Source organism: Haliaeetus leucocephalus, unplaced genomic scaffold (assembly GCF_000737465.1).
Source record: "Haliaeetus leucocephalus isolate CR32 unplaced genomic scaffold, Haliaeetus_leucocephalus-4.0 Scaffold228, whole genome shotgun sequence".
NCBI classification, from domain to species: domain Eukaryota; kingdom Metazoa; phylum Chordata; class Aves; order Accipitriformes; family Accipitridae; genus Haliaeetus; species Haliaeetus leucocephalus.
Window position 1 is genome coordinate 16,026,897 of NW_010972664.1, and position 27,347 is coordinate 16,054,243.

General features: G+C 39.9%; 2 protein-coding genes across 2 annotated transcripts in view; one reads left to right on the forward strand and one right to left on the reverse strand.

Annotated features, from left to right (window-relative positions):
- The window catches only part of ABI3BP (ABI family, member 3 (NESH) binding protein), a 151,244-nt gene extending 126,742 nt beyond the window's left edge, over positions 1-24,502 (forward strand). The window contains exons 29-34 of the mRNA XM_010567665.1: positions 3,930-4,041; positions 15,452-15,531; positions 17,008-17,037; positions 18,031-18,192; positions 22,103-22,216; positions 24,387-24,502. Coding sequence (XP_010565967.1) covers positions 3,930-4,041; positions 15,452-15,531; positions 17,008-17,037; positions 18,031-18,192; positions 22,103-22,216; positions 24,387-24,502 — 614 coding nt within the window. The remainder of the gene's footprint in view (positions 1-3,929; positions 4,042-15,451; positions 15,532-17,007; positions 17,038-18,030; positions 18,193-22,102; positions 22,217-24,386) is intronic.
- A 2,155-nt stretch (positions 24,503-26,657) lies between these two features.
- TFG (TRK-fused gene) overlaps positions 26,658-27,347 on the reverse strand; it is a 21,997-nt gene continuing 21,307 nt past the window's right edge. The window contains 1 exon segment of the mRNA XM_010567345.1: positions 26,658-27,347. This exon segment is cut by the window's right edge and continues 12 nt beyond it. Coding sequence (XP_010565647.1) covers positions 27,083-27,347 — 265 coding nt within the window. The 3' untranslated portion in view covers positions 26,658-27,082.

Below are 27,347 nucleotides of genomic sequence, written 5' to 3' on the forward strand. Positions count from 1 at the left end.
CAGACACAATGAAACCTTACATCCATCTAGTAAGTCAGTAGAACTCTGCCAGCATAATACTTGCTGTACCCACAACAGGGTGACCAAGTTCTCTATGTTGAAAGAATCTGTTTGGTTTTTTTTCATTTCCAAAGGAAGGTTTTTGTATTGAGAATAAATCCTTGTGAGTCATGCAGGAATCAGTACATAGACAGTTAAGCACGCAAGACGATCGTTCATAATTTTTTATATTGTCTTATGTATATCGACACAAGCTTACGAAAATTGAACATTTAAATTAATTCACCTGAAAATTACGGTTTTTCTGTACTGTCAGGAAAATGGCTTTTGTTTTTACCATGGACGTAAAACTTTTATTTGCAAAATCACTGGCTCATCACAGCCAGGACCAAGTGGGTTTGGCTGTGTTGCATTACAGGTGAGTAGAACAGATAAGACTAGGAGCTGTGAGGACAAAGACTTTATCATTAGCCATTCACTTTAGCATGTAAGTAGGATGTTTTCAGATGTTGTTGTATATGCATGTCATGAGAGATTTCAGTGCAGGGGTGTAATTAGGTGACTGTCAGAAGCAAGGCCAGTCCCTTCCCCAAGTTAGTCCTTCTTTGATTTTCTAGAAATAATTACTAGGTTTAGCCTCTATTCTTTCTTGCTCTCCCCGCCATTCTGAAAAATAATAAATGCAAAACTGAAGGAATAGTCAAAACAAATATTAGCCTGCACTTTTTTCTTCTGGGAAAGAGGAATAAAGTTAGCCCTTCTGCTGGATTAGAAGGGGAATAAAAAGAAACTGTAGGCTAATAAAAAGTACCAACAAGAGAGAAGAATTATTACCTGGCTTGCCTTCCACGGTGTGCTTCATCCTGGAAGAAAAGGAAGTGTGAGCTTATTGCTAACCTTAGAATTAGGCTGAGGGATAGGCTCTCTGTGAACACTCGCCATTCCAGGCAGTTCTGCAATGCTGCTTTTTGTTCAGGGAAAAGCCTTTTTGTTGCTGTTGTCATTTGGAGGCCTCCTCCACAGACCAGTCCTTAGCTTGATTAGATCAGATAACGTCATTTAGTCTGCATGTTTTCTTGGAAGTAGACCTGCTGTTTTTCTTGAGTATGTTAATGAACCCACTGCAGCACAACTGTTTGTATTGCAAAAATAGAAAAACATTTCCACTATAGCTGGTAAAACTGTCGGCGCACATCATCTAATGATGAGGGCAAGGCTTAATTGCCTTCTGATACTGTTTCCTGTCTTTTTCAGTGTGTGTGTTGTGAAATATAGAGCAAGCAATACTCACTGTTTCTTCTGAGACTTTAGGTGGAAACCCTTTCTCTGTTCAGTTGTAATCAGCATTTGTAAAAGTTAACTTTCCATAAAGTTTCTTCTCTTCTATAAGGCTATTCTGTGATAACTGAGACACCTGGCGTATCCTTCCCCATTCTGGAAAGGAAGATTAAAACCTTTTGCAGAATATGTGGCTAGTACTCATTCATATTGCTTCACTGACACAAACTTTAGTTTTCAATCTAACTTCCTATGTAGATCTAACAGCTTTCCCATAAATACCATCTTCGTTCTTTTTAACTTCAATGTGTAATGCAAAATATTTGAACTCTGTGGCTTACAAATACTCTCGTTGAGCTTGTCTCCTTCATCTTAAATTCAAAAAATTACTCAGTTAATGACTCATCCAAGGACACTTTCTGAATTCAAGAGGAGACATTGAATCCTGTTTTTCATATTGGCACCAGTATGACATTACTTGTTTAGACAGACTTAAATCAAGTTTTTTGTCATCTCTCTTTATTTTTGTAGTTTGTACATGTTTTTTCAATCATCTGATTTAGGCATCACATCTTTTTTTTTTTAATGCACTGTTTCAGATAGAACTGTGGAAAAAGAAAATGTAATTTGTTGAGCCATTTTTTTGAAATTGTTACTTTGCTTGACTTTTAGGTGTGCACAAGGGGTTTCATTGTATTGGGTATTCCTAAAAACAAAATTGTACTTAAGTAATAGAAAAGTCTGACAAATAATAACCAAAACAGTGATCGAGCTTACCTCCTTGTTTTCATAAGGGCTGCAAATATCGGGAACCAAGACAATTTTGCTGGTGCTCTGCTACTCCTGTTGTGTTGCCACAGAAATGTAGGGCAATTTGTTGTCTTGTGCGCTGAGTAACAAGCAGGTACTGGGTGCGCTCAGTAGTTCTTTGTGTGGGTGTGTGCACGTGCACAGGTTTGCATGCCCATTCACGTGTGCTGTGTTTTCTTTTCCAACTTGAATGAATTAAAAAGTTTAAATCACATACTGACTTGGGGCTGGCAGAAGGCAGAAAGACTGAATTCCTTTAAAGAAGTTACCTACTCATTCTCTCTGTGTGTACCTAAGGCAGTGGATATCCCCCCTCTCTCCCATGCTTCCTAATAAACATAATTTCTCTAACGAGGCTTAAATAGGGCAAATAAGGGCTTTGGCGTGTTTTTTTTTCCTCCATGGTTCACTTAGCCCTTGGTGGCTATATAGCAAAAGGTCTTTGTTTCCAAAAAGGAAATGCACAGAGAGAAAACGCAGGTATGTTTCACACAAATACATACTAACTATCAATGCTAATGTCTTCAGTTGTTGCATTGGGGTCCTACTTGAACAAATGATCTAAAGTAAAAGCCCTCTACTTATTTCTCCCCCTGCTCCAAGACACATTCCTGCAAGTCCATGAGTTTGTTTTTAAAAGGCAGTGGTTGGTCTTTTGCTGTTCATGGGTGAATGTTGTGGGGGAGGGCTTCTGAACATGGAAATTTTGAAATCTTCAATATCGGCAGTAATTCCTTCATGCTGACTTTCTGACGTACTTTTAAACCTGTTCTAAAGTTTTATATTGCTCTGTGTGTGTTCTGAATAACTGAGTTTATTACAAGGTAAAGATAAAAAGATTGCTAGCATTTAGTTAAGAACTCAAAAATTAGTAGTATCATTAGAAAAAAAACAGGAAAGAAAGTTTTCTAGAGGTTTTGTAGCTGTTGATAGGTGGTCTCTGTCCTCACAGTATAATATACCTGCTTTATTCATTGTGCTGTAGATCTAAATGCTCATTGCAGATGTTCTTTGAAAACCTTCTCCTTTGCTAGCTTACAGTTAGCAAAGCTGCACTTGGTATTATAGACAGGTTTTAGGAAGGGAAAAGGAAGGGGCTGAGGAGGTTGTGAATTTCTTTGCAAAGAGAGAAAAAATAGCAATATGCTCAGTGTGTTTATTAGAAGAGGTTGTTATGAATTGGAACAGAGGTTGCCTGCTACAGAGACACTATATCTTGGACAGGGGCTATGACTGAAGAGGTATCTTTTTCCCAAACATCTGTTGCTGATTGCCTGTTCAGAGCATGGCTTGTGCTTGATGATACATCCCATGAGATGAAAAGAAAGTAGTGAGACTCTATAAATCATATAAATACAGAAATAAATTTATGCAAAATTATTTCATTCTAAAGTGGCAGATTCCCTAAGTGCACAATCCAAGTGAGTTGGGCAGTTTCCTTTGGAAATCTTAAAAATGCAGGTCTTAAGTTAATCAAGGTTTTAAGCATTTAGAAAATATACTTTCATCTTTGATACTTTTTCATTCAAACTGCAGAATGTTTATACTTATTTGTGTTTGGAATTTTGTCACTAGTGTACGTTTGGGCAGAGGTGACATGTTGAGTATCCTCTACCCCATAATTGTGAGGAAGGATGAGGGGCTAGGCACTCAGCAATCTGGAATTAGATCCCTCTTTCCTAACCATTTTAGCGTACTGACATCCAGACTGGATCACACAAGATGTCCTTGCAGCCTGTTAGACAGTAGGAGTGGAAATCAGATGAGAAGAGAGAGAGCAGTGAAGAAGCTCAAGTAAGAGCTGTTATTTAAGCAAATTTCTCTTTACTGTAATTTTCCAGAGTATGAGGTTGTGTCAACTGAAAATGGAGCAAGTGATGGTGAAAAGGAGAAATCGATTATCACTACAAATCAAACCCATTCTACTGTGGAAAACCTAAAACCTGACACAAGGTAATTAAAAAAAAAAATAATTTTCTAAGTTAATCCAACTAATTTAGACTGTCAGCTAAACTGACAGTTTGACTGTCTGCAACTTGTAAGACCAAATTGGTTTTACTCCTGTTCTGATAGGAAAAAGGTATGCTTTGGTTTTTCTTTCATCTAAGTTAACAGATAAGACACATCTGAGGAATCTTCAGGAAATTTCCAAGAGTATTTATGGTCTGGACAAACTGCAGAAGTGACCTCTACTATCAGAAAGATTAACAGTCAGTTGTAAGAAAATGTACTGCTTTTTATCAAATAATGTCTTGAATTTAGCAGATGAAGAAACAAGGTGAACACAAGAAATATTAACCAATATGTGAGATCAAGACTTATATGTACGGTTCTCTCTGGGGTTTAAGGATGCTCAGCACAACCGGTGTAGGCTGCTTGCTTATTTAGATGGATGTTCATTCAAATACTGGAATGCAAGTTGGGCCACTGTGCAAAGCTTGACTATTGCATTGCGCCAGGGAGAGGAAAGATACGCTTGTCCTGTATGTGTGGTTTTCTTTCGGTGTCTCAAAATAGCTGGCAAGTTAAAAATGGGTCAGTGAATTCCAGTTGATGGCATACATGTCATGCAACTAGTCCAAATAAGTATTATCATTCTTTCAAAATAAAAAAAAAATCTCATAAAAAATGGTTGTTCTTTTTTGTGGTAAAATTCAGAGCAGGGAAGAAAACCATTTGTCCTTTGTGTTGCTTATTGATTGCATCAGAAAGTTAATGAATGACACATTTTTTTCCTGTAGGACCATCCATTTGGCTTTGGTAACTGGATTTTTCTGTTTCAGATAAACTGCCCACTTCTCTTACTATCCTTAAATTGGTAACACAGCACAAAATTCTGCCTAGAACCCATCTTGAACCTTTATTTTTAGGCAAAGTGTGGTTTAATCTGGCCGGTTAGTTCCTAGCTGATGTACATGTGACCAGCAGCTCCTAGGACGAGGAATGAGGAACTCTTGCAGCAAGTGGAGGGGAATGGAAGAGAATTGGAAAAGAAAGGCTAGGGGAAATTGTGATACCCAAAAAGAGCTTCTTTGAGAGACTCCAGAACTCCTAAGATGGGCTAGAATTGCTGTGTACTGCATCAAGAATATCTCTGTTATTTCTTAAAGGCATGTGGCTTGTGAAAGGGTGAACTGCAGTGATGTTGTTCTGTCTTGTTAAGAGGCAATACAACTGGAGACCAGGCATCAGTTTCCTCAATCTCTTCCAGTTGAGAAGGCTTAGAAGAGACAGGAAAACAATGTATTTCTGGAGTAGTAACTAAGAAAGGCAGTAGGTGCTGCTAAACTTGTCAGGCTATGCTGTTTGTGTTTTCATTTCAGTTCTGCTTTGAAATAATACAGTTGCATCCTTGAGAAGAACTGTGTTATTAATGAGATTCTTTTCCATTACACACTTGAACGCTTTGTGTCACATATGAGATAGATTTGGTTAAGTGTAGAAAAGACATGGAAGCAAAGAAAAGTCCTTGAAGCCGAGAGCAATGTCCAGATGGCCAAAAGAGAAAAGCATTTTTAGACTGCTCTTTGTTCAGAAAGGGAGCAAGATGGACACAGGCAGACCCAACCAGAACCATTGGAAAGGTCATAAGGAAGGCAGGAGCTATGTAGAAGCAGGCAAGATGGTTTTTAACTTTAATTAGTAACAATTCTGTCAATCCTGAGAGGACTTTTGGGCTTTGGTAAGCAAGAACAGACCAAAGACCACAGAGAAAAGCTGTCTTTTGGAACGTGGATTTTGTTACAAGAGGCTAGATTTGAGATTAGTACTGACTGGTGGAGGCTGATTTAAGATAAAAGGGGATAACTTTTCCCTGGTGGGGTGGTGGCTATTATCCCCCTCCTGCCCCCAACCTCAAAAGGGAAAGACAGTGAAAGTCTTTCTGGATTCAGGAGGCCATTGCCCAAAATTGAAAACCTGTGATATAAATTGCAGTGGTGCATGTCCCTCGAGTCTCACAGGATTTAAAGGATGTAAAGTCCTTCTCAGAGTGGCTCTGTTCAATTAAACTCCCATTTCAAAATGTGTATTTCCTAATTTTGAGGACACCTTAAGAGCTTTGGCAGAAGCAGAAGAAATTGTTACTGTTACCATTTGAATACAGGCTTGTTGGTGCACTAAATTCAGGGAAAATAAGAAAGTGATTAAGACAGCTGGCATCATGTAGGCAGTATCAGTGTTGCAAGGAATGGCCTATATCCATAATAAAAGTCTCCTGTTTGTCAGGAGCTGAATGCTCACTAGATGAAGAAAATGGACCTGTGGACAAAACTGACTGAATATAGGAAGAACAGAGACAACAAAACACAGCTCAATAAATTAATTAACAGAGTCCCTGAAATGTCTGCAAATTCATCAGGTAGTACATTAAGACTGGGAAGCAGACTTTTCCATAACTAGCCTTAAAGAAAAGAGCTGTAGAAGAGGTGGAGCTGGAAAAGAAACTTGGAACAGAAAAAGAAATCCCTCTCTCAGATGATCAACATTTACAAAACTACCAGCAACTATATGGAAAGAGAGATGCTCAGTAGCAGGAGGAGGATTAACTGGGGAAGAACCTCTTGGCCTTGAAATGCTTTGGAGAAGCTGACAAGCTGAATTTGAGAGTCTATTTTTTCCAGTTTTCCTGAAGCCATCAGTGAGGCTGTGTGAATCCCCTGTGCTGCTCTGAAGGTTCAGTGCATCCAAAGCTGAAGACAATTCAGGACAGAGCTAAACCAGACAGACCTGAACAAAGACTTTCCAAAAGGAATAAAAATGTTTGTGAATGTGGTATCTCAGCCTCCATGGGTAAATTTAAACCAGAAAGGTCCTGTAGCAGCAGCACGGTTCAAGCCTGTAATTCTCCAAGTGTATGCTCTTGAGGAGCAGTACATGACAAAGATGGTCTGCAGTCATGTTGCCCAAGGTCTGTCATCCTGTTGAGGTAAACCGGGTGGGATATGTTAGTGCCTGGCCCAGAAGCTAAAGAGTTAATCACCCACATCCAGCAGGAGGGAAGCAAAACAAACAACTCTTCAGTATGAAGGGGGCAGAACAAGCAGCAGGGAAAAACTGGGTGCATCTGAGCCTGCCAGATCATGCTGTTTGTTTGCTTTTCTCTTCTACATTCTTTTCAAATAGGTCATACTGCTACACCTCTGGGAAGCTCTGCAGTAAGCCAGACACCCATCTTCCTTTGAGCTGGCCTTTTGACAAGGCAGCTTTTACAGATTAGGAGCTAATGGCAGACTTCGAATATTTAAGAAATTTGGACAGTGTTACGGAGGCTGCAATGAGAGGCTCTTAGTCTCTCATGAAAAATTGCATGTGTGACTACAACTGTCAGTAAATACAAACATAGAAGTTAAATGTGATACAAATTTCTCTGAATCAGAGGATTGTCATGTAGTATTCTGTGCGTCCATTTAGCTGTCTGAAAAGTGACTAGAACCAGAAAAAAATGCACTGGCTGAAAAAGAAAAGGAGTTCTGATGTTGTCAAGTATTTGGTTTTAACAGACTCATACCATGATAACATGGAAACGAAAATGGACTTTCACAGGCGTACAACAACTTGTGAGGGTTACTTTTGAACAAAAAAAGTTATATATATTATAGCAGTTTATCATATATCTTGTCTTATGTATGCCAGCTTTATTTGTTCTTGGTGAATTGATTGCAAGAGCGATGAAAGTAAAATAGTGATTTGAAAATCTGTCTAACTGTGAGGACATGTGCCCTTTAAATAAATGTTGGGCACAGTCAGCTGCTTTCTAACAAAACTGCTTGGGTTGGGGTTTTTTTGGTTGGGTTTTTTTTTTTGAAAAAGGGTTCTAAAGGCTCCTGTACAGTGTAATTTTGTTGGAGCACTGAGATCGCTATGTTTTCTGCCCAAGAAAAGGCACATTGTATCCATGCCATTCTCTCGCAGTAAGGCATGCCTGACAGTTGACAACATCACATACATTTAAAGGATTTTTCCTTATAGGATGAGTACATTGGCCTCTTTTTCACCTGGAGAACTGCCAAATACGGTGCTTGCAGTATTTCACTATCACATCTTAGAAAGTTTCTGACAGTTTAAGTAACCTGGAAAGTTCAAATGTTGATATCCATTATTTGGTTGGTCAGAGTTCTTGAAACTGCTACTGATCCTGGCACTAAGCTGCTGTCTGGGTCCAGTCTAGAATTCTGTTTCGTTTCATGAGATATTTTGCTTTTGATTGTAACTTTTACCTGAAATCTCTCAAAGCATGTGGTATAGTTACGCTATGTGAGCTAGATAACTGTATATATATCCTTCTTGTACAGATAGTTAATTGGGTATAACTGGTGCCTGAAGAGGAAAACTTTCTCTTGTTTTATGAATGTCTTCTACTTAAATGTTTCTATTATAGATGTGCTTCTGTGATCTAATAATCACATATACACAACCGTTGATTACAACTTTGTACTGTAGTTAGCTTTTGTAACCCTTTGCATTATTTCCAAGAATTTTAGAGTAGATCCAGGTCACATTTCACTCAGCCCTCTTTTCAGTATCACCCTTAAACACACACCAAAGTTTCTGCAGTTTTTGCCGTCTTTATCCTTCAATTAGTCCTTCACCTGTTAAATGAGAGAAATAGCCAAATTCTATTCATCCTTCTTTTTTCTAGTTAGTCTGAAGCAAGTACTGAGCTACTCAGTTTTCACTCTGTTCAGGCAGTGAGTGTAATTACTGTGCTTGTTGATCGACCCCGAGCAACCTAATGCAGCTTTTAAGTCAGCCCTGTTGTCAAAAGGGGCCTGGACGAGATGACCTTCATAGGTGCCTTCCAACCTAAATTATTGTGTGGTTGTACCTTAAGGGTAGTTTCTGATCTTGTAAATCTCAATTTCGCCCACTTTCTTTAATGCAGGTCGAGGTGGTTTTGTATGTTAATGCAAGTGTCATGCATTTCTTCGCAAAGAAATATGAGAGAAAGGGATGCACTAGTATGAACTAACCTGTCAATTTAATTTTTCATTCTCCACATGGAAATTCTGCAATTTTTATACTGAGAAAACTGTCACAGGTTTTTTTTTTTGAGAAATGTACCATTCATTCCACTTGGAAAACAGTCAAACCTAAACTACAAGACTGATCATTTTGGTCAAAGCAATTACAGTCTAGCTTCCAAGCAGTCATTTGAGGAGTGAGACCTGTAATATTCCATCTAATTTGTCATACAGGGCCCTTGGTTTTGCATTTCATTATAAGGCTGCTCACACTGGAACTCCTAGTTTCATTGGCATACCCAGGACGTTGTGCTCTTTACCTATTCTTAGTTTTACATTAGAAACTGCCCTTAGAAAGTATTGGAGTAACTTCTGCTATGGTAATAGTCAAGCAAGATCTCCCATGTGTGAGTCAAGGTAAGGTCATTATCCACAATTTTCAGTATTTCCCTCCTTGAGGTGCTTGTTTGTAATAAACTTTAAGAAGTCTGACATAGAAATGGGCTTACTGTGGGTTTTGTTTTCTTCATTCTGTCTCCTGTGTAGTAATGATGTTGCTCACCTGCATCTTCCCCTTTGTTAAAATCGGTTTCATTGACCTGCAGTTTTTTCATGGACCTTTCCTAGTGTAGAATATTAAATGCAGATGTTGTTATTTTTTTGCTTCCAATTCTATTTTCCTATTTCCAAAGGAATTTTAGGGGGTTTTTTTACTATGTTTGGAGTTTCCTAACTCCTTAAAATTGATTTATTTTTTTAAGTGTTTCAGTCGTCTGATATGGTATCATTTTGACTTTTTCTGCTATTTCTGCTGGTTTCTCTGCCAAAATATGTAGTTCTTATTTCTGTATCCCTGCCCTATCTTGAAATATTTTTTTTTTTTAATTAGGTGTACGTTTCCTCTTTCATTCTGGTGGTTTGTTTAAGGGCAATTAAGTTCGTAGCCCATACCACTAGTGTCCAGAAAACATTGCAGCACTAATTTCTATACAAGCCTTCAAAAAAGAGTCTGAATATTGTTGAAAACAGTTCTCATGCATGTTTCTGTTGGCAGTAATTGGAAGGTAGTAAAGAAAATTATTAAGACTGCAGTCAGAGATGTGCCAGATAGCTCTGGGGAGGTTCAGGTAGCCATTAAAGGATGTGTCCTGCCAGCCTGCTGGTGTAGATTTTTAATAGAAAAAAAGTATTAATAAGAAACAAAAAGCCTGTGATGCTTGCATTCCACAGCTTTGTAAAACTTCTCTTTAGGTATTGATCCTTTGCTGGGTTAAGTAGTTTGGTGATTTCAAATATACTTCTCTCCTTTTTAAAAACATTTTGAGTGATGTCTTTTGGACTTCTGGGTTACATTGTGTCCCAAGGCAAAGTATATTTCCAGCTATGGGGTCTCTTGAGGAGTATAAATAACAGGAAATGTTAAAAAAAAAAAAAAGAAACCCAAGGCCCCCCCCAAAAAACAACAAAAAAAACCCCCAACCAACCAACCAACCAAAACTGTGAGGTAAACGTGAAATGTCTAGGATATATACATGTACCAAACTGTTTTTATCAAAGAATCATAGAATCACAGAATGGTTTGGTTTGGAAGGGACCTTTAAAGATCATCTAGTCCAACCCCCCTGCAATAAGCAGGGACATCTTCAACTAGATCCCTTATTATAATGTGTGTACATGATTTCCTTGAAAAGTTTTTTCATATGTCTTACAAAAGGTATGAAACAAAAAAAGAGAATGTTACTATAATTTACTCAAAGGCCATACCAAGTAAGTCTTCAACCCTCTACTGAATAAGTTTTTTGTGCACTTATACACAATAATTCATACCTGCCTGCTCGTGCTGTTATTACCATTACCTAGTATTGTTTTGTATTGTAGTTAGCACCCAAAATGTGCTAATCACATACCAGAAAAAAAATCTACCGATGCAGAGAGCTTACCTTTTGTTAACAGCAAGGGTCAAGAAATGAGAACTACAGTGAAAGTTGCAATGCAGAAAAATGCAGAAAGTGGCAGAAAAATGCTGGAATTTTATGTACTCTGTATTACAAAAGTAACAGATTTTTGTACGAAATCGCTGTTGATGTCAGGGTTCTTGATTAGGAGAAAGACTTCTCAAACAAGCCCAGCACTTTTTTTTCTTTCTTTTTTTGTTCCCTTCTCTTAAACCTAGTTTCATTTGCTATGTCTGGTCATACTGCTATCCAAGCACACTCTGCAGAGATGGAGCAGCTCTGTATGTTGAGACAGTCCTGCATGATTGTCATCTAACCACCAGCATGTCCCCAGCAGTTGACCAGTCCCAGGGCTGTACTCAGCTGCTCCAGTCCTCCTATTATGGTGAAAATCTCTCTTCACCTATTTTCAGTTCTGCAATCTTCGGTCTTCTCTTTTTGCATGACTTGAAAAATGCAGGAGCAGCTGTGTCTGCCAACGTTCCATGTGGAATAGCAATTTCCTATGGTGGAAAAATATGCTCTGCACAGTAATTACTGTAAGTCAAGTCCATTTAATCTGCACAAGGGCTTTTATTGTCTTCTGCAGTTTGGGAGGATTTGGGAGGCCTAGTCTCCAAAGTTTGTAGGATAGCAACCTTATAGAAGTTAGAGGTGTGACACATGTTAGATTACTGCATACATTAGGGTTTTGGCATCATAGGCACACAGACATAAAGATGGAATATAGACTGCAGTTCCTCATGAATAAGTCTAGCTGAGAGGTAGACATGGGATAATCATTATATAGCTTTCCTATTTCCTTGTGTTAACTTTATCCTACATACTTTCTTGACCCTCTAAGCATTCCTCCCTCCCCCCGCCCCCCTTGTGGTTTGTACAGAAGTGCACAAGATTGCAGCAAGTGCCCTTTTTTCACCGTTTCCCATCTTTCACCTGACACAGAAAAAGGGAGACTTTAAATGGTTTTCTATGAAGAGACCCACACCATGGCTTTAAAATTACAGTTTGATCTGTAAACTCTATCAAATCATGAGCTCAGTCTAACTTTTCCTTTCTCTCCCTTTCAGTTTTCAGTCAACTAGTCACTTCTCTTCATCTCCAAAAGTGGATGGTGGTTGTTCTTGTACTGTTGCAGCCACTGCTATTGTTTCAGGATTTAATTTAGCAGAGGAAAGGAGCCTGTGTGCTTGGGCACCTGTAAAAACACCTACCATAAAACTATAGAATTGTATACATTTTAATTTAAAAAATTTGCTCTTTAACATTATTAATAGGAGGCTCCCCTAATTGACTAAGGTAAACTTTGGACATTTCTTTATTACTTTCCTTTTCTCCAGTTTTGTTTACATGTTTACATGAGCTGAAATCTCCATGTGTGGATTTTAGTTATTTCAATCTTGCCATAATTTTCCCAACTGTGGTTTGATTTTTCGCAGAGATCCTAGTGGTCCCTAGACCAACAGTTTGAAAAACACTGCTTGGAAAATATTTAGTCTTCAGTTCTTGTTTTGGTCTTTTTATGGAGTTAGAGAATTGATGGGTCCAAGTTCATCGACTTAATTTTGGGGGGAACAGGACTATTTCCTGTTAAAAATGTTGCCTGATGCAACTCAAAGTAGGGCATATCGGCTCTGGGGACAATGTATTTGTACAAAAATCAGCAAAATGCTTAAATTTGTTTCAAAATCCTCCACTGTTGCCCAGCTTGTGATTTTCTGCCTGACAGAGGGATGTAAATCCAGCTTGCGGAATCTGTGAAACCCTTATGTATTCAGGTGAGATCCAGATATGCTGACTGTAGATCTTTATCTTTAGTTCACACTTGGCCTGCGTCATTACTTCCCAAGTCCCTGTGGCTGCCCAGTCCCGTTTCATAAGAGCATTTCACCTGCTCAGTTTTTGTTCTTTCCTTGTAGCCAATCCTATGGAATCAAAAAACTCTAGGTCAGGAATCCTAGGGAGTGCTCTTCATATTTCCCTTTTGATTTCATACAAAGGGACATAAACAGATTAATGTCGTCCGTAAGGTCAAATCATGAACTCCCAGTAAAGCAGTAAAACATGCCATGTTGAGCTCTCAATGATCAAAATTACAATAATAACTCTAGATAAGGTGTTCCTGCTGTGAAGGAAGCAGGAAAACTTCTTTGGAGTCTTTTATCTCTAGGCATGCATTAATTTGTATGTTGTCTGAAATGTATCTTCCAGCTATTACTTTAAAACACCCAGTGAATTAGCAAATCTTCATTTCTGCTTTAGTGATTCCTTAGAAAGAATCTCCAACTGGTCTACTATAGTTCTCTGGATAAGGACCTTTCGTACCAGAGGAGACTACTTCTTGACCAAAAAAGTTACTCTGCCACATGACCAATGTGGATATTACCTGCTCAGATCCAATTTTTAAAAGCATGTATTTGTTTAAACAATTTGAAGTTGATCCCGAAGAAGATTTTGTATCTAGAACTTATTGTTTAATTTATTATTTACTTAATGTCTCCTTCCTACAGTAGGGTAATATGAGTTGCTCAAAATGGTCTTGCAGCATGTTTGAATAAATGTTACTGTTACTCCAAACAGACTTTTTAAAGCTCAAAACAAGCCCATGTTTCACTTACAAATATCCACGAATTATCCACAATGCATCTGTTCAGCATACCAGTCTTTGTATTTCCCTTAAAAAGAAAAGAAAACGCTAGAAATAAAGGCAATTGCTTATGTAAGCAATTTTGAAGTTAAATGTTGTCTTAGAAGTACTGTAGATGGAAAACAGTTGCTTGGTACTGCATGATTAGTCCAGTGAGGTTAATTAGTGAGCTGTTCAGGTTTTGCAGGAGCCAAGAAGCAATGAGAGGTAATCCAAAGTCTGGATTGAATTATTTTGTCTCTTGTAGGGACTTGCAAATGGAGTTTACAAATTTCCAACCGTGCAGAGAGTGGTATGGTTTTTTTCTTTAGAAAGTTGCTGTTTGGAAACAATTTCAGCAATACCTTACAATGCTATGTTATAGTCATGAGCTACCAAGTTATCATTGGTAAGTGATCCTTCACAAGTCAAGAGCTGGATGTTCAGTTGCCCGCTTCTGGGATTCTCATTTTGCTCTGTGTTTAATCTCTAAGTTAGGGCCCGTCTTCCAGGCCTACAGTCCTTTTGAATTGTGTCCTATGGATCTCTCTCACTGATGAAAAAAGGCTCTGTGTTAAGAAATTCACCATGTATGCACTCAAAGCGTATGAAAAGTCTCTCTGTAGGTGGCATGTGTGGGACAGATTGCTGCTTATAGCTCATGGGGAAGGCGTGAAGAGGGTGCTGTTGACTGTATACATGCTATACTCCTCAGGGTGCTTTGGCATGGAGGGCGTGCAGGTCCTACGGGGAGGCACTGAGCTGTTGCTGAGCAGTGAGAAATTCCCAGGTGCTGCCAGCCTGGAACCAGGAGAGCTGAGAAGCGGCTTGCTGGGATAGTGTGTGCTGGGAGGAAGGAAATACAGAATCTGTTCCTAGCTTTGCCCTTGATATAAGATCTTAGCTGTGTCCAGTGTCCACCCTTGTAACTCCTTCTCCTGCCTCATCTGTCTGGTGTCTTCTGTGTAACATTTTTAGGTTTGCAACTATCTTGCAATAGCTGTTTACCTAGAGCTTCTAATTGAAAGTATAAGTTTCAGCTGAGCTGCAGAGTTAGAAACCACCTTGTCTTGCCTGTCCATCAAGTATTGAGGGTTGGGAGAGTCTTAAGCAGAGGAGCCTGGATTGGATTTTTTTCTTCAATCTTGTTCCGTTTTCATAGTGCTGTGTTTGGTTCCCAACACAGCTGGGATGAAAAGAGATCATGAGATAACTACAGTACAGGCTGGTGTTGTGCGACATTACTATGAAAAGATAAGAAAGAGATGCTGCACAGTATCTTTTCAGTACTTCATATATTTACTATTAACATATATTCAAGCAATTGGATCTTTGCCTTGGCTGAGCTCCTGTCCTGGAAGACATGCCCTGTGTTTCACCACTGGCCCTGTCTGTCACTGCTGGTGGGCCTGAGAAGCATTGAATTGGGGGTTTGTGTTCTTATGAATGAAAAATGTGCAAATAAATAGCTCAATCTCTGCTTATGAGATTGCTTCTGATCTCACCTGAACTGCTCCCTTTGCCAGAACTGAAACTGCATGTGTGAGAGGAGACAGACTTAAACCAGTGGTGCATTAAATCGAACATTAATAGTACGTGTGTAAAGAATTATCAAAAGGACTGGTAAATTATGTGTTCAGAGAGGCCTTATACAGTTAGGACAAGGAATTTCTCAGTGTTTTCAGAGCAAGAAATGAGGCCTTTTTGTTCTTCTCCAGGAGGTGAGTAGCACCAAGGTGTGTGTTGGCAGTTGACTTGCTCCAGACTCTGAAACAATGCTTGGTTTGCAAAATTTTAATCTCTTCTATTTTATTCCTCAGTTATGAATTCCACGTGAAACCTAGAAACCCTCTTGGTGAAGGTCCAAGTAGCAATGTTGTGGCATTCAATACTGAATCAGGTAAGAACTTCCAAAGGTCCGACCATCATTTACAGTAGCTCTAGCATCCATGTTTGTGGGATATATGAAAGGCTGTCTTGCTTCATTTTGCGCATTTGGTCTTGCTCTTTACTGTCTCCAGATTGGCTTTTTATTACTGAGCATGTTACAGTAGTGCGTGGAAGATCTGCCTGAGATCAGGGCTGTATCGTGTGAGGATGTAAGGTGGCCAGATGGCAGGAGGAAAAAACAGGAGCACAGAGAGTTTGTCTGGTGTTCATTATGAAGAAATTAACTTCATCCTTAGAGAAGGCTTAGTCATTTAAGATTAATATTCCTGACCTTTTTGTGTCTATCAAAGTCATTAATGACTTCTGGATGGGGAACATAAGGTTTTTCTTTGGGCTGATGTGTTTATAGGCACTTTTGCTACCTGTTCAATAAGGCTGCTGTATAATAATGATGTCTTTTGGCTGAAATAAGCATTGAGAAATAGCAGTTGGGAAAAGTCAATGTCCCAGCATGTCCTCTTCCATCCTGTTTACTCTCCTGTGAAACTTAGAGGTGTATACAAGCCTATTTTGACCATTGGTTGGTTCCCAAGTAAAGTCCTATCTGACTCAGAAGTGAGAATCAGAGAGTGCCTTTGCTTTCCCTATTGCAGTTCCCCATGAGGCTAACTGTAGTTGACTTGTTGACTTCATACAAGCAAGATACCATCTTTTGTGTAGAAGTGTTTATTGCTGATAGTACTTAAGGACCCTATAAAACACAAAATGGATTTAGCCTTTTTAAAAGGACGTTTTCAATCTGCGTTTTGAGCCAGGTCTAATAATATCGTAATCCTCATCTAGTGCTGTCACTGATGGATGAGAGTTTTGGCCGAGCAAGGGATTAGTCAGGGAGGAGTTCAGACTATGCCACACATATTTAAAAACTGTGAATACACTCTTTGTAATCCTAGATTGTTAAAACTGAAAAAATGTTTATGCCAAGTGCAGTTTTCATGAATGACAAAGCTTATGTTCTATCTCCTATTTAGCTTGGACACATTAAGCGGTCAGTTTTATTTTTTCTTAATTGCACACCTCCATTTCTTGCTTTTGGGCTTTCATAGCCAAGTTTTGTGTGGCAGGTATCACAGAGGGGTCCTTTTTATTATTTAAGTTTTGAAATTGAAATTTTAAAAAAGATGAAGTGGAATTGGTTTTTGCTGATTACAGGTTTAAACTCTTGTTTTTACTAGAACTGTGTTTGACTGGTATTGTCCCATAAGTAAAATTTTTAAAAGCTCGTTGATACTATAGTTTTACGTAAGCAATATATTTCTTTTCTTTTAATTTAATACAGAAGCGAACATTGCTTCCAAAACTCTTTCTGTTTCACAAATTACAGCTTATGTCAGCTGTAGAAAATCACTTACCAATGCTTTTCCATTGAAATATTGGGAAAGTTCATTTTACAGTGTCTGATTGAATGTTTGTTTTCTTCCCCCAGCGGACCCAAGAGTGAGTGAGCCAATTTCAGGTAAGCCTTTTATGTATAGTACAGTGTCTTCTGATCAGGATTTTTTTCAGAAATGAGATGGCATAATTTTACAAGGTGGGGGGGTGGCTGTACTGCACCAATTAAATGAGTTATGGAATCACAGCGTTCACACACGATTTCACTCCTTCCATCCATACCCCTGGTAGGGAATTCATGCCAGGCTGATTGTTTACCTGAGCGGAATGCAATCAACGTGATGTGGTGCTCCCATGGCAGCTGGGATGGCTTCAAACCAATGTACACAAATGAGCCAAGGACAGCCTCATATTTTCTCAGCCTTGTCATTAAAGCGAAAGAAAGCTCTGTAAAATGAATAAGCTACTCCACACTTCTTAAGTGAGTTAACAGAGCACAACTCAGAGGATACTATTTATCCGCCATTGTGTTTTAGAAAAATTTTCTGCTTCTGAAGGCTTGATCCTGCTCTGCTTTAGGCCACTTACAAGACTCTTGCTTGGGAGGTGGACTGAGCTTCTGAAGAACAGCTGGGCTCGCTCAAGCAAATTGGGCTGCTTTTTGCATTTGTAATGGACATCACTTTGACAAACACTGAGACACCATTTCTTTCCACATAATTCATGACACTTAATTTTCATGTGTATTTTTGTTAAATCACATACAGTTTGCTGCAGACTGTCCTGGCTTGAACCCACTGAAAAACAGTGACTGTATCACACGCTTTGTAAATGAGAGTTTTGCCAACACGCAGACATTGTCCCCCTAACAAGGTCCTAGAATGAGCTCATTCCAAACTGGCACCACACACAGAGAGTAGAAGCAGTTCACTCTATCAATCATATCTGCACCCTTTGGTGCTTCCCTGAAATATCTTTCCTGTTCAAAATGCAGGTGACTGGTGCCATGGTACGTTCTGCTCCATCAAGGTTTCTAATTCTATTTATTTGAACATACTTGTTGCCCATAATTCTGTATGCAGCATCATACTTCAGCCTCTTTCTTCCTCTCCTGCAGTGGGAAAGGATGCTATCTGGACTGAAATCCCATTCAATTCAGACACCTATTCAGAATGCAAAGGGAAACAATACGTAAAAAGGACTTGGTATAAGAAGTTCGTAGGTGTGCAGCTGTGTAATTCGTTGAGATACAAGATATACCTCAGTGATTCACTTACAGGTAAGAGACATTCAAATCAGTGTTGTCCACATTATACACTCCTAAAGATAACATGGTTCCAGAACCAAGAGGTTTAACAAGACGAGCTCTGCTGAAGTGTGATCAGGTATATTTAATCTAGTCCATAGACAGATTAATCATAAACAGTAATCTGCTTGTGCTCAGTAATCATTAATGTGTTTGATACTGAATTTTCAGACTCGAGTTACTCCTCTGTGGTGATCATCTGATTTTAAATATCTGTTAGTATCCTGGGGGTCATACAGAAAATTGTTAAAGATCAGGTCTCTGCCAGTGAATGGCATATATTGTGAAGATGCCAAATTTGTATTTAAAGGGCAGCCTGGAATAGTTCTTAATTAGAGGATTAGGACCTAATTTTAGACCAGGATTAGACTCAGTCATTCCCATCCCATTTGGTAAACAGCTGGTTACTTCATTACTGTGAGGCTTATAAATACGTGACTTCAACTCTAGTCAACAGGTTTTACTCACCTGCTTTGGCATTTTTATTTTGTTTTCAAATTACTCATTTTTGCTTATAATCTCTTTTTCCTCCCCTTCTTTTTCTTATATTATGTTTTATTACTAACAGCAGCCTCCTGGCCTTATCTTCTCAAGTTTTGTTCAGTCTTAAGGTCACTAGAGTGTGATGTATTTAAGACCTGAATCAAGTGACACATGCTGTGTGTAAGCTGGGGAAACAGCCTGTAAAAGGTGTTTTTCAGTTAGTTGATAGTTAAGCAGAACTTTGTGTCTCCGGTAGATTGTACAAGCTATATTTAGAAACATGTTTATTTCTTATAATCTGTCCCAAGCTCCTGGCTTTCTTCTGTATGACGTCTTTTATCAGAGCTGCACGGTCAACTCTATTACAATGGTATTAGTATGGCATCCAGAGCACAGAGTGTAACACAACTGTGTATGGGAAATGTCTTTTGAGTGCAAGTTAGGCAGTACGTTCATCACGTTGGGTTGAATTAACTAGGAGAAACTGTGGCTGAAAGAACCAACTTTCATAACCCAAAGATGCCCCATCTCAGAGCTCAACACGTCACAGGAGCAGCAGGGCTCTGGTCTCTCTGTATGTAGGAACATGGAAAGAAAAGAGTAGGGGAGTGTAGGGCAGCCCATGCTGATATAATTTTAAGCTGCCCGGCCTTACACCCAGCAGCATTCTCCCATGAGCAGACAAGGAAGGAAAGCCCTGTCGTTAATAGTAAGTACAATACTTCATACGTAAATAATATCTTGGCAATTACGTGAATAAAAGAGACTGTTTTGAACAGAGGTATCATTCATTCAACTGTTGCTGTACTAACCAGCTGTGATCAAATGACAAACACTGGCAATGAGGCATAGTGTATCACAAAACCAGCCAGTCGAGGAAATAGCAGTGCTAATCTAGCAGGACTAGACTTCAGCCCTAAATCAAGTGAATTAAGAGTGCAGTGAAAGCTACTTCAATCTGAGTAGAAAAGTTTAATATATCAGGAGCCCATTTTCCTATTTTCATTAGATTGTTTTTGTTCTTGTTGGAAGGGCCCTGATTTAACTTCGCTGCAGAAAGATGATGGTAGCCACATTGTATTCATTATACTTGCTAAGCCTGGTTCTTGCACTTGAATTGTTACACCCAGTGCTGACCAGTTGTCACAATATTTGAAAGAACTGAAATACTTATGTAGAAGGAAAGCTGCTTTTCCCCCGTTTTCCTAAGTGAGACTGCCATGGCACAGGCCTCTATATGCGAGTGAGAAAGTTTCCAAATCAAAGTCAAATTGTGCTCTGATGTGTTTCACTGTCACACCTCGTCTCATCGTGCCCCCGAGGCCAGCGGAAGTGTATCTGCTAGCACCAGCCAGCTGGGCAACGTGTGCCAGTAGCGAAGGGCTGCGCTGAGGTCTGAGTCCCACCTTACGCGGAAAATATCTTCCAAAACTTTGCTGTTTAAGCAGCGTAATGATCTTGAAATTTGGGTGCATTGTACAAATGCTGTTGTATAAGGTAGCCAACAACCATATCTTTACATGCTGGTTTTTAGCATGAATTTATACTTCTAGTGTTGCAGAATTCACAATGTATAAAACAAAGATGGTATCTAACTTTCTTAAGACCACCCATATGGGAACACTGGAAACAAAAAATAACTTACTTTATGCTAGAATTGCTATCCCCAAAAGAGAAAGATTAATCTAGTCATTTGTTCGCTGAATGTTTTTAAGTGTGTTCCTTTATTATGAAACAAATTGGGCAGTAAGAATTTAATAGTCACTGAGAATGCTGCTAATTTATGTATAGCAATTGTTTGAATTATGCATAGGTTACACTGTGGGCCAGAAGAATATGTATGTATCTGAAAGTTACTGTTCTTGTGTTAGCCATAAAAATATCTGCTTTAGTCTGTCTCTCATGAAGAAAAACTGATCTATGTTACACATGCCAGGACTGTTCTATAAACCAGCATCTACTGCTGACCTCATTTAACAGTCCTCCAGAGCAGTCACTGTAGGCATTCCAGAAAAGCAGGCCACCTAAAAAAAAGTATTTATTGAGGGGAGGAAAAAAAAAAATTCTAAGTGTGACCTTCAACAGCCATGGAAAAAAAAATGCCGTTTTGGGCAGCCTGAATGTTCTTAATTTCAGACCAAAAAATGGCTGAGAGGAACTCCCTCTGACCAGTTCTCCTATGGAAAAAACATGCCTGCAGCCAAAACTAGATAGTAATAAATAATTTTCTAAAGCTAGAGAAGAACTGTATGCACAGAGACCGTCAATTGGAGGTGAGAATTTCTGGCAAAGTATTGATCAGATGACAAAAATATGAGACAGTTTATTGGTAGGCTGCTCTTTTATTAATTGCACTTTAGGGAACAGTATTATAAGCCACCTCACCATCTCTCAAATGGCCAGACTGGCACAGATTCAAGGCTACAGGACACCCAACATCTAATGAGTAACTGGACGTTTGGCTTAGCTTATACCCGAGTACTGAGCCTATTTCGAAATGCTCTCACCTTTCCTTTCAACCTCACAACCAAAGGTTGAACATATTAAGAACAAGTGCTGTGAAAGGAGTTTAGAAAAAAAATGGTGAGTTTATCTGAAAATGTTTCCTGCCAAGGCTTGGGGAGAGAATGTAGCATGCTTTCCTCCATCTTCTGAACTGAATTTTCCTAATGTCTTGCAATTCAAATCAGTTAAGTAAAAACATCTCTGTCAAAACTCCTTCACTGTGAGTCCTCTTGTTAAACAGGATAAGCACAGCCCGTACCGTCAGCACACGCTGCGTGGGGCACTTGAGACCTTGTTTTCTACTCCGTTGCAGTCAAGTGTCCTGTTAAGCAATCCTGCAAATAAATACATGGGCATACTTCACGCTCTGGATAAGCAGTTACTATACCGAGGTCATCTGTTTGTTAAAGGATATCACTTGCACATACATGTTGTAAAAATATGATGATTTATATAACAGGCCTTGGCTGTGTTATGAGGTGGTCTATAAAAACCATCTTTGAAGGTACTGGAGGCTTCCTGACAGGGAACTAAACCTCCCTTCTATTCAAATCACCAATAAAACTTACCTCATTTTTGATACAGTCAGGATGAGGTTCTAGGTAATAACAGAATTTCACTTACTGTATGAAATGTAGGGAGGAGAAAAATTACATTCAGGCATAGATTTTGGCCAGGAATGGGGCACTTTTGTCTACAGCCATGAGCACTGTACTTAGAGTATGCACATAATGTTCAAATTACAGCTATAGATCCTGAGAGGAAAAGAATCGTAGCATTCACCTTGGCTTCCCCACAGAGCGAAGAGCACAGCCCATTGCCTCTGGTAGTTTTTGGAAATAGCCCTCACTAAACTGGGTACGGATTTTCAACTTTGCTGCTTCTTTGCTTTCAGGAAAATTTTATAACATAGGAGACCAGAGGGGCCATGGAGAAGATCACTGCCAATTTGTAGACTCCTTCTTAGATGGAAGGACAGGGCAGCAAGAAGATCTACCAGTCAAAGATGGTAATTCCTTACGCCCGTTTCTGTAGCAAACCTTGGCAATTCCTTTGTCTGTTTCTTTTTCCTGCCAGTGGATTCAGTGCCTGCTGCTGGGGTGGGTGATGGAAAGGGACTACCTACCAGCTTTGCAGGCAGAAGAGAGTCGAGAAGTTTTTGAAGATGAACAATGTCTTATTAAAAGGTTATGACTTGGGTTCTATTAGGTAGTAAACAGCCTCTCTCCTGTTTAAAACATTCCAATAGATTATTCACAGTTGGTATTACATACTTAAACCCAGCCACAAATTTGAGTTTGCAGAGAGGCATGAAGTGTTATGTTCAAACTAGCAAGGTTGATTTAAAGTGCAGTAAATCATCAGTTAGGCATTAAACAGCTTTGTTTAGTGCTAATGAGAAACTAAAAAGTTATTACTGGAAAATACAATTCATGCTGCAGTAATTCTGTGTGCACTAATTTGAACCGGGTGCCTAGAATTCCAGTCTGGTCTAAGTGGGCATGGGACTGGATGTCCCGAACACAGCTGTGACCTGCCTGGCTGTTTTTCACATCTTGCTGAGGCTCAAGCATAAGAAAACTGTACTTCTGTCAGCTGAACTCCTGCCTTGCTTGTTTGCAGCAGTGCCAGGGTCAGGTATTCCATTCCCTTGTGGGGTAAGACCGCAGGCTGTATTGATACACGCATGCATGCCGAGTGTGTCATGGAATATTTTACTGAGGAGAATATCAAAATGGTTTTCGGTACAATGTCAGTGTGTTGACCAAACCTTCCTGTATGTAGTGCGTCATTTATAAAACACCTCACAGAAGTACAGAAATGTGTCAAGGTAGGTGTGGGAGATTAAAGTGAAGTGCCTAAATCTTTCACAAGTTTTTCCAAAAACAGAGTAGGTGAACGATCTGAAAGGTGTTTGTGTATGTGATTTGGTTTTTGTTTGGTTTTTTTTTTTAAAAGAGGGCTTTGCTTTTCCTTTCCCAGTCAGTGTTGCCCATTTGTAGAGGTATTTTGTTTGTGTAAGGGCTTGTCTGAATCCAATTTCGTGTTGCCAGGACAGCAGACCTCTCAGTTGTACCGGATTCACTTTTTTTAAAAAAAGATTTTATAAATAAAAAAACGCTTTTACCTAAAAAGCTTGCTACCCTAGCTTAAAAGACATTTAAAACCCTTTTTTTTCAGCAACTGGATTTAATTGAGTGGATTCATGAGTTACATTCATTTTTAGAAAAAAAAACAGAAACAAAAAAAAAACCCAACAAAACAAACAAACAAGCAAAAAAAGCCCCCACCTTTTCTGTAGCTTGTATTTGTAGTAAATGAACTGAACAGAGGAAAGAAGAGACAGATTGTCCATTGCTGCTCAGTTCCTCCCTGGCTGCACCAAGCTGAGTTCTGTTCAAACCAGAATTAACTACATACATTTGACCTGAAGCGCAGGGAGGGAATCATGACTGCTGCAGCGTATTAGTTGCAGAACAATATTCTGTGTGTGTGCGCGCGCGTGTGCACACGTGCATTTGCATATCTGTGTGTGCAGACATGCATGTTTTAGCCACACATACATTTCTGACGACCAGGTTGGATTCAGCACTTACTGCTCACTTCAATTTCTAACTTAACATTAATTGTTTGAAGGGAAAGCATGCGTATTGTCATACAGAACAGCCTGAAAGCAGGAGCTATGATCTTTGGCTTGGGGATAGGGAGATAGTGTGACATATCCCCAACTGTCAAGTTTTATTTAGGTTCACTGCAGTGTTAAGGCTACTGCAGTGGAGACTTACTTAATCATCACAACTTTGCAAGGCAGAACCGCCTGCTGTTCAGAGAAGACCCCCCCGCAGCAGCCAGAGGGGGGGAAGGCCAGGGCACTGGCCTCACCTTGCCGGCACCATTGGGTGCCAGGATCACCAGGTCTCTAGGGCAGGGAGGCTTCACCTCTCCTGCTCTGGGCTGCGGCAATCCCAAGCGCTTCCACTTTTGAGTTGGGTGGACAAATGCCAGCTGTTCCAGAGCACTCATCAATGGAGGGGCAGCAGACCTGTTTGTGGCAGATGGGTTAATGGCTTAGTGACTAGTTTAGCCATTAACTGAATTGTATACAGACTTCCCGGGGAACTCAAAGGAAGGTAATGTCAGAGGGCTTTCTGCAAATAATACTCTTTTCCCTGTTCCAGGATTTTTCAGGGCAGTTCGTCAGGAACCTGTCAAATTTGGAAAAATAGGCGGAGAGACTCACATTAACTATGTTCGCTGGTACGAGTGTGGAACATCAATACCTGGGAAATGGTAAATGCGACACGAACTTGGTGAAAAGGCCCAGTGCTTCCCACCCCCGCCCGACTGCCCAATGCAGGCTCAAAGGTGGAAAGGTTTATGGTATGCCTGGCACTTTAGTACGTTTGCTGATGTGCAAGGGTTTATACAAGTCTAATGCCAATACTGCATTAATTGTGTAATAGCGTAGGCTGCTTACTGTAGTTACCCAGTTTTACAAATTTGTTTTTAGGTTAAAAAAATCCTAAACAGGCTAGGGACATGTTGTAGGATAATGTATAGGGAAGCTGGCTCCCTATTCTTGAGGTATGGTTTATATGGTATTTTAAAAGATACGGTGTGTATATTATTTATCACAATGTTGTAATAAATGTTTAAGGCACAGTTATGACAGTTGGTCATGGAACGTGATGTGCATTACTTTTTAAATATTCACTGGTCGTCTTATAACATTGAGTGCCATAAGCTACCTGTCCAGATAGATCTGTAATGTCTCCCCAGTTATAAATTATAGAAAAGACCCTACAATTTTTAATATCCTGCAACCAGTAAACTTGAAGCGCTTTCTCTTTACGTGTACAAACAGTTTATACTCCTGCCATAAAGCTGAGGTAGGTTGCTATATGTGCAGCTTTAAACAATCAGGTTAGTGGGTTTTTTTCCATGTTTGTTTTCAAATGCTTCAGCTCCAGCAAAACATTATGTTCCACCTATGGCTATGGCCTTAGAGCCACTGCCCATGAGCTTGGCAGTGGCTGGCTGGTGGGCTTGGCTTCCTCCAGTTAAAGCAGACAGGTACATAGGTGCACAGAATAAAAAAAATTAAACTGGCCTCTGCAGCTGTGGCTTTTCATGCAAATGTTGTTTTCCGAGATTGAGACTGACTTACTGGTTCAAAAGCCAAATGTAAGTACAGTGCAGGGGGGCTTGGAAAGATAAATGAAACAGGGAAAAAATAAGCTACAGGTTTATTTAATGAAAAAAAAATGCTTTAAAACATTGTTCATTAGGGAAATAGTGATAACTGAACTTTAAACTGCTTTACGGTAATTTTGATTAAAACCTCTCCCAAAGCTACTTGTTGTACTGCTTGAACATTTATGAACTAAATAAAGAGATGTAGGTTTTTTTAAAGGTGTTATTCATTACATTACTAATGTATTGAAAAAACTATGAACAGGAACACCCAGATATATATATAGTAGAAATAGTCATTTATAGAAAATGCCTTATAAAGTACATTGCAGGTACACTGTACTCCTAATAAAATATTTTTTAATCAAGTGTTTTTCTTAGTGTTTTACATGAAAACAAATACTAGTTTCTGTGGCAAACGCTGTTATGTCAGGAAGCAGTTTGTTCTGAAACAGGCACATGTTAAATGGTGTGATGAGCACCTGCTGCATTAGGTCTGATGAGCACAGAGAGCAAGAGTTCCAGCTACAGCTTACTGCAGAGCACCGCTGATGGGGGAGCAGCAGCAGTATTTAAGGATGCTGAAGGTAGGAATATTTTCACTTACTTTATTTCCTGTCTTTATGAGAGTTCAAGCAGCTTGCTCCAGTTCATATTTTTTTTTATTCCCTCCTTCGTTTTATGTATTCCTAGAATCCGTAAGATGGAAAATATTAACTGGGAGACTGTTTGCCCTCTGCTGTTATACGGTCTATTGAATTTGTTACAGCTCTTGATCTGCTTTTTCTTGGCTCAAAATCAAGTCACTAGAATTGCGCTCCCAAGTTTTTCTGGGTGGCAAAGAACCTGTGGAAAGTTGTTCCTTTTCAAGAGTTCTTTTTCAAAAATAGGTATTTGGCTTAAATTTTCAAGTAATAAACCGGTTCTCCCCCTGCCCTCGTTAAAGTGAAACTGGTAAGGGGCTCTAAGATTTTATGTATTGGTTCTTACTCATTTGGTAAAAGGGTTACTTGGCAATTAGTGACAGCAGACAGTGCCAAACCATCCACTGCTGTATAACCTCTGCAAAAGCAATCTGCGTTCGCCATTTACACACCTAAAAATCTGGCTCTTCTCCTGCAAAGCTGAGCAGCGCTGATCTTTAACTCCGTAGCTGTAGACCCAGCACGCGCACACTTGCCTTAACAGAGTCTTCTTGTTCGGGACTACCTCAATTCTAAAATGAAGATCAGGCAAGTAATAGATTCGGGGTTTTTATTAGTTTTCCGTGTGAGCATTACAATTTATAATACATCATATCTAGTTTTACCTCCAGAATGAACCTAATTTAGTACATCATGGTATTAGTAAAAACAAGCCTGCTAAGTGGGCTGAACTTCCGACTAGCATCTTCGTATCCTTCCAGCAAGGCAAGCTAGAATGTCAATCACCTGACAGACATGTAGGTAGTGTTTCCCAAAACCAGCCCAGCCCCAAATTAAACTAGGAAGCGTATACAATCGAAAGCAGGAAAGAGTTGTCTCATTTGGTCGTTCCCCTCCCCCCAGCAGAATTTAATTAACAGCTACGGTTCTGGAACCTCAATTAAAAATCCCGGAGGCCGTTGGGATGGAATCGTAGGTGTGCCGGTCGCCCGTGGTCGCCCGTCTCCGTGTCCGTGTCGGTGCCCGGCGGCCCCTCCTTACCGGTAGCCAGGTCCAGGCTGGGTGTAGCCCTGGGCGCCGAAGGGAGGCCGGCTGCGGGCGTAGGGGTTCGGCCCGCTGGGCGGGGGGGTCATGGTGCTGCCGGGCGGGGGGGTGAAGCCGGGCCGCGGCTGGTAGGTGCCCGGCGCCGCCTGGGAGCCGGGGGGGCCGCTGTAGGGAGCGGGCTGGGAGGCCTGCGTGGTGTAGGGCTGCGGGGGGTAGCTGCCCCCCGGGTACTGCGGGGGCTGCTGCGCCGGCAGCTGC